Source organism: Bos indicus, chromosome 7, assembly GCF_029378745.1.
Source record: "Bos indicus isolate NIAB-ARS_2022 breed Sahiwal x Tharparkar chromosome 7, NIAB-ARS_B.indTharparkar_mat_pri_1.0, whole genome shotgun sequence".
Lineage (NCBI taxonomy): Eukaryota > Metazoa > Chordata > Mammalia > Artiodactyla > Bovidae > Bos > Bos indicus.
In genome coordinates this window covers 39,670,638-39,682,074 of record NC_091766.1, presented here as the reverse complement: position 1 = coordinate 39,682,074, position 11,437 = coordinate 39,670,638, and the positions used below count along the sequence as shown (strand labels likewise).

At 38.4% G+C, this 11,437-nt stretch overlaps 1 protein-coding gene across 1 annotated transcript; it reads left to right on the top strand.

Annotated features, from left to right (window-relative positions):
* The first annotated feature begins 9,889 nt into the window (after positions 1–9,889).
* On the top strand, positions 9,890–10,858 carry LOC109560998 (olfactory receptor 7A17-like). The gene has a single exon (XM_019963430.2). The coding sequence runs from the start codon at positions 9,890–9,892 to the stop codon at positions 10,856–10,858; it is 969 nt and encodes a 322-aa protein (XP_019818989.2).
* The last annotated feature ends 579 nt before the right edge of the window (positions 10,859–11,437 follow it).

Sequence of the window (11,437 nt, the reverse complement as noted above, 5' to 3'; positions counted from 1 at the left end):
TCTTCTTTCTCAAGATTGCTATGGCTATTCTGGGTCTTTTGTATTTTCATATGTATTGTGAGACTTTTTGCTCTAGTTCTGTGAAAAATGCCATTGGTAATTTGATAGGGACCACACTGAATCTGTAGATTGCATTTGGTAGTCATTTCACAATATAGATTCTTCCAACCTAGGAATATGGCATATCTCTCCATTTGCTGATGTCTTCTTTGATTTCTTTCATCAGTGTGTTATAGTTTTCTGTAAAAAGCTCTTTTGTCTCCTTAGGTTTATTCCTAGATATTTTATTCTTTTTATTGCAATGGTGAATGAGATTGATTCCTTAATTTCTTTCTCATTTTTCATTGTTAGTGTACAGGAATGCAAGTGATTTCTGTGTGTTGATTTGTATTCTCCAAATTTGCTAAATTCACTGATTAGCTCTAGTAATTTTCTGATAGTATATTTAGGATTTTCTATGTATAGTATCATGTCATCTGCAAACAGTGAGAGTTCTACTTCTTTTCCATTCTGAATTCCTTTTATTCCTTTTTCTTCTCTGACTACCTTGCCAAGATTTCCAAAGCTATGTTGAATAATAGTGGTGAGAGTGGGCACTCTTGTCTTGTTCCTGATCTTAGAGGAAATGCTTTTAGTTTTTCACCATTGAGAATAATGTTCTGTGGATTTGTCCTATATGGCCTTTTTATTTTGTCGAGGTAGGTTCCTTCTATGCCCATTTTTAAAGAGGTTTTTTTTTATCATAAACTACCACACAATTGCATTCATCTCACATGCTAGTAAGTAATGCTCAAAATTCTCCAAGCCAGGCTTCAGCAATACGTGAACCGTGAACTTCCAGATGTTCAAGCTGGTTTTAGAAAAGGCAGAGGAACCAAAGATCAAATTGCCAACATCCACTGGATCATGGAAAAAGCAAGAGAGTTCCAGAAAAACATCTATTTCTACTTTATTGACTATGCCAAAGCCTTTGACTGTGTGCATCACAATAAACTGTGGAAAATTCTGAAAGAGATGGAAATACCAGACAACCTGACCTGCCTCTTGAGAAACCTGTACACAGATCAGGAAGCAACAGTTAGAAATGGACATGAAACAACAGACTGGTTCCAAATAGGAAAAGGAGTACATCAAGGCTGTATATTATCACCCTGCTTATTTAACTGATATGCAGAGTACATCATGAGAAACACTGGGCTGAAAGAAGCACAAGCTGCAATGAAGATTGCTGGGAGAAATATCAATAACCTCAGATACACAGATGACACCACCCTTATGGCAGAAAGTGAAGAAGAACTAAAGAGCCTCTTGATGAAAGTGAAAGAGGAGAGTGAAAAAGTTGGCTTAAAGCTCAACATTCAGAAAACTAAGATCATGGCATCTGGTCCATCACTTCATGGCAAATAGATAGGGAAACAGTGGAAACAGTGTCAGACTTTATTTTTTTGGGCTCCAAAATCACTGCAGATGGTGACTGCAGCCATGAAATTAAAAGACGCTTACTCCTTGGAAGAAAAGTTATGACCAACCTAGACAGCATATTAAAAAGCAGAGACATTACTTTGTCAACAAAGGTCTGGCTAGTCAAGGCTATGGTTTTTCCAGTGGTCACGTATGGATGTGAGAGTTGGACTATAAAGAAAGCTGAGCGCTGAAGAATTGATGCTTTTGAACTGTGGTGTTGGGGAAGACTGTTGAGAGTCCCTTGGACTGCAAGGAGATCCAACCAGTCCATCCTAAAGGAGATCAGTACTGGATGTTCATTGGAAGGACTGATGTTGAAGCTGAAACCCCAATACTTTGGCCACCTGATACGAAGAGCTGACTCATTTGAAAAGACCCTGATGCTGGGAAAGACTGAGGGCAGGAGGAGAAGGGGACGACAGAGGATGAGGTGGTTGGATGGCATCACCGACTCGATGGACATGGGTTTGGGTGGACTCTGGGAGTTGGTAATGGACAGGGAGGCCTGACATGCTGCGTTTCATGGGGTCGCTAAGAGTCGGACACGACTGAGAGACTGAACGGAACTGAACTGAGTGCTGAATTTTACAGACAGCTTTTTCTACACCTATTGAGATTATCATATGGCTTTTTATCTTTCAATTTTTTTCGTATGGTGTATCACATTGATTTGCATATATTGAAAAATCATTGAATCCTTGGGATAAATCAGACTTGATCATGGTGTATGATCTTAATGTCTTGTTGAATTCTATTTGCTAGAAATTTGTCGAGGATTTTTGCATCTATGTTCATCAGTGATATTGGCCCGTAATTTTCTTTTTCTGTGTTATCTTTGTCAGTTTTGGTATTACAGTGTGGTGGCCTCATATAATGAGTTTGGAAGTGTTCCTTTCTCTGCAATTTCTTAAAAGAGTTTTACAAGGACAGGCATTAGCTCTTCTCTAAATGTTTGATAGAATTCCTCTGTGAAGCCATCTGGCCCTGGGCTTTTGTTTTTTGGGGAGAGATTTTTTTCATCACAGTTTTTATTTCACTGCTTGCAATTGGCTTGTTCACAATTTCTATTTCTTCCTGGTTCAGTCTTGGAAGATTAAACTTTTCTAAAAATCTGTCCATTTCTTCCAGGTTGTTCAATTTATTGGCATATAGTTGTTCATAATAGTCTTTTATGATAGTCTTTTCTTTGTATTTCTGTGTTGTCTGTTGTAGCTTCAGCTTTTTTATTTCTAATTTTATTGATTTGATTCTTCTCTTTTTTTCTTGATGAGTCTGGCTAAAGTTTTGTCAAGTTTCTTTATCTTCTCAAAGAACCAGCTTTTAGTTTTATTCATTGTTACTATTGTTTCCTTCATTTCTTTTTCTTTTATTTCTCCTCTAATCTTTATGATTTCTTTACATCTGTTAACTTTGGGATTTTTTTGTTCCTCTTTTTCTAGCTGGTTTAGATGTAAAGTTAGGTTATCCATTCAATGTTTTTCTTGTTTCTTTTTTTAAATTTAAATTTATTTATTTTAATTGGAGGCTAATTACTTTACAATATTGTATTGGTTTTGCCATACATCAACATGAATCCACCACGGGTGTACACGTGTTCCCCATCCTGAACCTCCCTCCCACCTCCCTCCCCATACCATCCCTCTGGGTCATCCCAGTGCTCCAGTCCCAAGCATCCTGTGTCCTGCATCAAACCTGGACTGGCGATTAGTTTCTTATATGATATTATACATGTTTCAATGCCATTCTCCCAAATCATCCCACCCTCTCCCTCTCCCACAGAGTCCAAAAGACTTTTCTATACATCTGTGCCTATTTTGCTGTCTTGCATACAGGGTTATCGCTACCATCTTTCTAAATTCCATATATATGCATTTCTTGTTTCTTGAAACAGGATTGTATTGCTATAAACTTCCCTCTTAGAACTGACTTAGCTGCATCCCATAGGATTTGAGTTGTGTTTTCATTGTTATTTTGTTTCTAGGATTTTTTTCCCTTTTGATTTTTTAGTTACCTGTTCATTATTTAGAAACATATTGTTTAACCTCCATGTGTTTGTGTTTCTTACAGTTTTTTCCTCTATAATTGATACCTAGTCTTATAGTGTTGTGGTCAAAAAAGATGTTTGATACAATTTCAGTTTTCTTAAATTTACTGAGGTTTGATTTATGACCCAAGATGTGGTCTATCCTGGAGAATGTTCCATGTGCACTTGAAAAGAAAGTGTATTCTTCTGCATTTGGGTGATATGTCCAGACGATATCAATTAGATTCATCTGGTCTAATGTGCCATTTAAGGCTTGTGTTTCCTTATTTTCTGTTTTGATGATCTATTCATTGATGTAAGTGAGGTGTTAAAATCTGCTACTATTATTGTGTTACTTTCAATTTCTCCTTTTATGTCTGTTAGTGTTAGTCTTATATATTGAGGTGCTCCTATGTTGGGTGCATAAATATTTATAATTGCTATGTCTTCCTCTTGGACTGATAGCTTGATCATTATGCAGTGTCCTTCCTTATCTCTTGTAATATTATTTACTTTAAGGTCTGTTTTGTCTGATATGAAGATTGCTATTCCAGCTTTCTTTTGATTTCCATTTGCATGGAATATCTTCTTTCATCCTCTCACATTCAGTCTGTATGTGTCTCTGGGTCTGAAGTGGGTCTGTTGTAGACAGTATATGTCATATGTTCTTGTGTTTGTATCCGTTCAGCCAGTCTTTGTCTTTTGGTTGGGACATTTAATTCATTTACATTTAAAGTAATGTTTTTATTGTCATTTTCTTAATTGTTTGGGGTTTATCTTTGTAGGTCTTTCCTTCTCTTGTAAATCCTGTCTATATAAGTCCCTTTTACATTTGTTGTAAAGCTGGTTTGGTGGTACTAAATTCTCTTAACTTTTTCTTGTCTGTAAAGTTTTTGATTTCTTCATCAATTATGAATGAGATCCTTGCCAGGTACAGTAATCTTGGTTGTAGATTTTTCCCTTTCTGTACTTTAAGTATATTTTTTCATTCTCTTTTGGCCAGCCAGCAGAATTTCTGCTGAAAGATAAGCCGTTAATCATACAGGGTTTCCCTTGTATATTACTTGTTGCTTTTCCCTTGCTGCTTTTAATATTCTTTCTTTGTGTTTAGTCTTTGTTAGTTTGATTAGTATGTGTCTTGGCAATTTTCCTCCTTGGGTTTATCTTGTATGGGATTTTCTATGCTTCTTGGACTTGATTGACTATTTCCTTTCCCATATTTGGGATATTTTTGACTATAGTCACTTCAAAAATTTTCTCAGACCCTTTCTTTTTCTCTTCTTCTTCTGAACTCCTGTAATTCAAATGTTGGTGCATTTAATATTGTCCCAGAGGTCCCTGAGACTATCCACAGTTCTCTTCATTCGTTTTCCTTTATTCCGCTCTTTGGCAGTTATTTCCACCATTCTATATCTTCCAGCTCACTTATCTGTTCTTCTGCCTCAGATATTCTGCTATTGATCTTTTCCAGAGTATTTTCAATTTCAGTAACTGTGTTTTCTGTCTGTTTATTTCTTCTAGGTCTTTGTTAAATGTGTTAATTGATCCTCGCATTTTCTCCATTCTATTTTAAAGGTTTTGGATCATCCTTACTATCATTACTCTGAATTATTTTTCAGGTAGCTTCCCTATTTCCTCTTTGTTTATTTGGTCTTGTGGGTTTCTAGCTTTTTCCTTCATTTGCACTATATTTTTCTGCCTTTTTTTTTTTTTCTTTTCAAAAAAAAATTGTGTTTGAGGTCTCCTTATTTTGGGCTTCCCTGGTAGCTCAGACGGTACAGCGTCTGCCTACAATGTGGGAGACCTGGGTTCAATCCCTGGGTCGGGAAGATCCCCTGGAGAAAGAAATGACAACCCACTCCAGTATTCATGCCTTGAAAATCCCATGGACCAAGGAGCCTGGTGGGCTACAGTCCATCGGGTCGCAAAGAGTTGGACACAACTGAGCGACTTCACTTCACTTCACTTCACTTCTATCCCAGGCTTTAAGGCTGAACTCCTTCTTCCTTTTGATTTCTGCCCTTGGTGGATAAGGTTGGTCCCTTGGTTTGTGTAGGCTTTGTGTTGGGTGTGACTTGTGCTTGTGTTCTGGTGGGAGGAGGTGAGTTGTTGTTGTGCTTTGTTTTGTTTTCCCCATCTGAGGGGCAGGGCTGTGTGGGGTGGTCGTCCTGTCTGCTGATCATTGGGTTTGTGTTTTTATTTTGTTTGTTGTTTGGGTGAGGCACCCTGCAGAGAGTCCTGGTGGCAGTTGGGTAATGCTGGTTCTTGTATACAGGTGGAGGCCTTTGTGGGAATTCTCACTAATTAATACTCCCTGGGATTAGGAGTTCTCTGGCAGTCTAGGGTCTTGGAGTCAGTCCTCTCACTCCAAAAACTCAGGGCCTGATTTCTGGCCATGGAATGGGGATTCAACAGGTGGTTTTTTTATGGCATTAAAGGGAATTAAAACAAACACACCAAAACAAAAACAAGAAACAAAAGAACCCCCGGACAAATGGCAAATACTAACTCGGGCAAATAATAACAAAAATAATGGAATATACACACACATTTACACACATAAACAAAACCAGACAGTTCAAAAAATAATAAGTACAACAGATTGACTTGGCAAACAAAGGAAACCAAAATTGATATCAACCAGTTAAAAACAAAACTAACTAAAGGACAAACTGGAAAACAAAACCAAAGCAGGTGCCAGCTGGGGAATAAAGCAATGAAAACAAAAACTAACCAACATCGTGTGAAAAAGAAAGAAAAGGAAAAAAAGAAAGACTAGAAAAGCAAAGTTAAATAGAGGTAGATAAAGAAAATGTATATATATTAAGGAATAACTACAGTGGGAAAAGAACAATAATAAAAGCACACAAAAGAATAAATATAGAATAATCATCATAAATTTTAAATATTTAAAAATTTAAAAATAAAAACCCCATAGAACTGCAAAAGGCCCAGATAGAGGCAGAAGTATACAAAAGAAATAAAAAGTGTGATTAAAAAAATTCTCAAAAGCTTAAATAGCTTTAATAGTACTAATAAAATAAACAACTACAGCAACAGAAAAAAATGAAAAAAAAAAAGAAAACACCAGTAGCAACTACAGAACAAGTCAAAATATAATAATAGATGTTTTTCTTGAATCTCAGTGTTCTTGCCTGGAGAATACCAGGAACGGGGGAGCCTGGTGGACTGCCATCTATGGGGTTGCACAGAGTCGGACACGACTCAAGTGACTGAGCAGCAGCAGCAGTTGTCACCATCCTTTCCCTTGCTGAGAATCACAGTCCACCTCATCTCCCTCAATTGCCCTCCAATACTGGGCTGGTCTCTGGACCAGTGTGGGGGCAGCTCAGACTCTAATCTGGTTTTACGCCTGTGTGTTCTTGCCTACAATGTTCACAGCTGCCAGAGCTAGTGCATTTTCTTTTGTGGAAACTGTCATTGTCCTTTTATGTATTCCATAGACACAGTCTGCTTAGTTGATTGTGTCAATTGAATCTGCAGCTTATACAGCTGGTGGGAAGATTTTGGGTCATCTTGCTCAGCCACACTGCCCCTGGGTTTCAATTGCCATTTTATCTTCACCTCTGCATGTGAGTTTTCCACAGGGTTTGCTTCTGAGGCTGCCCTGCTGGACCTGGGTCTGCCCCTGCGAGGACCAGGCGTGGAGGTGGCACAGCTGCTGGGATTGCCGAAGCCCTGGCAGCACCAAGTACTCAGAGGAGCCAGCAGCTAGGGCAGCAGGAATTACAGTGCTCTTAGGGTTTTTCTAGCCTCTGGAATTTCTGTCCCAGTAGAGATCAAGCATAGAGGGATGGTTGTTTGTATCATGGAGACCCTATCAATGCCAGGTGAGTAAAGGCACAGGTGGCTTTGTCAAGGCACATTGGCAAGGAGATATGGCACTATTAGGGTGTTGTTTTTTTTCCCCCCTAGCCTTTGGCAGCTCTGCCCCAAGAGTGGAGGTGTTGCAGCTGCTTGGATCACAGGGACCCTGGCAGCACTAAGTGTGCAGGGATACCAACTCCCTCAGCCACAGGAGCTATGGCCCTATCAGAGGATTTTTCTAGCCTCTGGCAGCTGGAAATCAGAGGGCCTCTTTGGCTGATCCTTCTCTGTTGCTCGGCCCATTCAGGGACTTAAAGCGTCCTTCTCTGGCTGGGGTCCTTCTCTGCTGTTTGGTGCATGAGGCACTTAAAATCCCCTCCTCCTGGGGCCTTGTCTTTTGCTCAGTGCATCAGGCTCATAACGGGCCAGCCTTTCTGGGGTCTTTCTCTATTGTTCAGCTGCTGGTCCTGGCCCTATGGGGAGAAAGAGGCTACAGTGATGGCTCCACCCCCTACACATGACTCAGCAGTATCACTTTGCCTTCATGGCTGCTGGATTTTCCTCCACAGGCACTTCCCACTGTGATCTCCTTCCTTACATCCCGCTGGGCCATCTATCCTGCAGTCAATAGCAGACCTCTCCCTGGGGTTGCTCTCGGATCTCTACACTCCAGCTCCAACAGCTGTGCTTTCTAAGGGACTTGCGTCTCTGTCTGAGGTAAATATGGCTGCAACAAGGATGGTCTGTGTGATTCTCATTCCATGCAGACTGTCACAGATCAGCTGTTTCACTCTCCAACAGCCTCAAGTGTTTCTCCTCCTTCCCAAACCATTGCCGCAATGTGGGGATCTGACCCCCTGGTTCAGTTCCCCCAGCCCCCAGGTGCAGATGCAGTTCTGCTCACTCTCCTCTTTTTCTCCCATTTACTTTGTCCTACCAAATTTTGGGTGGTACTATGTATTCTTTTCTGGTGGTCAGGTACTCATGCCTATTCTCAGCTGGTGTTCTGCAAGATCTTCTGTGTTTGCATTATAACATCCATATTGTTATATATGGTATTTATTCTTCATTAGTTTATTATGGATTTTCATGTTGACTACTTTTCAGATGTTAGACCATCCTTGCATCCCAGGAACAAATCCCACTTAATAATGGTGTGTGGTCCTTTTAAGGTATTTTTTTATTCAGTTGCTAGTATTTTGTTGAGACTTTTTGTTCTACATTTATCAGAAATAGTGGGCTATAATTTGCTTGTTTTCCTTGTTGTCATGGTCTGGTTTTGGTATCAGGATAAGGTTGGCCTCACAAAATTCATAAGGATGGTCTTCTCTCTTTTAATTTTTTGGAAGAATTTATTTCTGCTTTGATTTTTCTTATGTTCTTTCTTTTACTAACTTTTGGCTCTTTGCTCCTTTTCTATATTCTTTTAGATATAAAGTTAGATTGTTTGTTTAGATCTTTCTTGTTTCTTGTGGTAGATAAGGATTACTATACAATTCTCTCTTATTACTAAGTTTGTTTTATCACAATGGTGTAAGTATGTCATACATTCATTTTTATTTGTATACATAAATTTTATGACTCCTTTGATTTGTAATATTCCAATCGTTAAGTAGCACATTGTTTGACATGCATATATTTATGATTTGTCCAACTTTTTCTTATAGTTGTCTTATAGTTTCATACCATTGTGATCAGAAAATGCTTGATATAATGTTAATCTTCTAAATTTATTAAGACTTGTATTGTTTCCCAGTACATGGTCTACTCTTGAGAAAGGTCCATTTGCACTTAAGAAGAATGTGTCCTTCCGACCCAATGTTTCATATAAGGCTACTATTTCCTGTTGACTTTATGTTTCAATGATCTATTCGCTATGTAAGCAGGGTGTTAAAATCCACTACTCTTCTTGTGTTGCTGTCAGCTTTCTCCATTTAGATCTCAAAAACCGCCTTATACATGTCAGTTCTTCTGTTTTAGATGCATATATATTAATAACTATCATTAGCTTTATAACTTTGTCTTCATCATTTTTAGGTCTTCCTGAATTCTCAGTAATAAATAACACCCTCATCCACTGTTTTTATACCGGTTTTTCTATCTTCACATATGTCACTATGTCACATGACATTTTTTCACTGTCATTATATCATTTGGCTTTTGTTTCTCACAATCTTATGCCTAGAAAATGGCCAGTACTCACCATATGTTCCTCAAATGCATAAAATATTTCTCATTACAACTGTTTAATGCATGATTCCTTGGGAGAAAGTCTGAAAATTTTCTCCATATAACCATCTATATAGGACTACCTGAGGACTTTAGATAACTTTTCCTACTTAGTCTGTATATTTCCTACTCAGTCTGTACAGACTTTCCAACAAGTCTGTATATTTCCTCTCTCTCTAACAGAATTCCTAGTCAGAGATGTTGTAAAACATCTATTAAATGTTTTATATATATTTACTTTATATATATATGGTTTAAAATATACAATGTAGCATTTTAAATAATAATACTTATTTGTGCAAAATTATATATGTATTTTTTATTCTTAGTCATCAACACCAGCACATGGTACCAGGAAATGATACACAAAATTCAGGATTTCTTCTTCAGGGCTTATCAGTGGAACCAGAACTGCAACCATTCATATTTGGAATATTCCTCTCCATGTATCTGATCACTTTGTTTGGAAATCTGCTCATCATCCTGGCTGTCATTTCAGACTCCCGTCTTCACACTCCCATGTACTTCTTCATCTCCAACTTGTCCTTTGTTGACATCTGTTTCACTACCACAACAATCCTAAAGATGCTAATAAATATACAGATCCAGAGCAAAGTTATATCCTATGGAGGGTGCATCGCCCAGATGTATTTTTACATGCAGTTTGCAGCACTGGATGATTTTCTTTTGACTGTGATGGCCTATGACCGCTTCCTGGCCATCTGCCACCCCCTGCACTACACGGCCATCATGAACCCCCGACTCTGTGGACTGCTGGTGCTGCTGTGCTGGATCATTAGTGCCCTGTTTTCCTTGTTAGAAAGCTTACTGGTCTTACAGCTGTCCTTCTGTACAGACTTAGAAATCCCCCACTTTTTCTGTGAAATCAAACAGGTTGTACTACTTGCCTGTTGTGACACTTTTCTTAATGATGTTTTTATGTATTTTACATCAGTGTTGTTGGGTGGTGGCCCCCTGGCTGGTATTCTTTATTCTTACTCTAAGATACTATTCTCTATACATAGAATCTCATCACCTCAGGGGAAATATAAAGCATTTTCCACCTGTGTATCGCACCTCTCAGTTGTCTTCTTATATTATTGTTCAAGCCTAGGAGTGTACCTTAGTTCTACTGGTACCCACAGCTCACATTCAAGTGCAACGGCCTCAGTGATGTACACTGTGGTCACACCCATGCTGAACCCCTTCATCTACAGTCTAAGAAATAAAGACATAAAGAGCGCTCTGAAAAGATTCTTTCAGATGGCAGTCATAAAAAGGAAAATTGTTCTGGATCTGAAGAATCATCCTTGAAGAACGACTCAAAACCTTAAAACAAGGAATCCCTATTGTTTGATCAGATTCTGGGTGTTGAACTTGCTGTTTGTATTAGTTTCTTAAAATTTCCATTTCTTTGATTTGAACACTTTAGACAATTTGTATACTCGCTATTTTAAGTTTCCCCCTCTATCTGCTGATTTTTTTGTTCATTTTCTTTTGTCCATTTCCCTACTTTTCCATTTTTATTTGTGCATTTTCCTACTTTCACAAAGTTTTTCCCAGCCTTGGAGAAGAAAAACTTGGAAATTTTGATTAATTTTGTGGTACAACATGGGTTAATTAAAGATAATTTTTCTCAAATGACATTTATTATCCTGAATGATTTTAGAAGAACCATAAAAACTGGAAAATGAGTAATGAAATTTCAGTAACTACATACATATCAATAATTACTTTAAGTGCCAGTGGAATAAATGATTCAATAAAGAGACATAAGGTAGCTGAGTGGGGTTCCCAGGTGGTGCAGTAGTAAAGAAACTGCCTGCCAATACAGGAAATGTGGAAGATGCAAGGTCAATCCCTAGGTTGAGAAGATCACCTAGAAGGGGAAGT

Coding starts and splice junctions, on each gene's coding strand:
- LOC109560998 (XM_019963430.2), top strand. CDS start 9,890: ATGGTACCAGGAAATGATACACAAAATTCAGGATTTCTTCTTCAGGGC.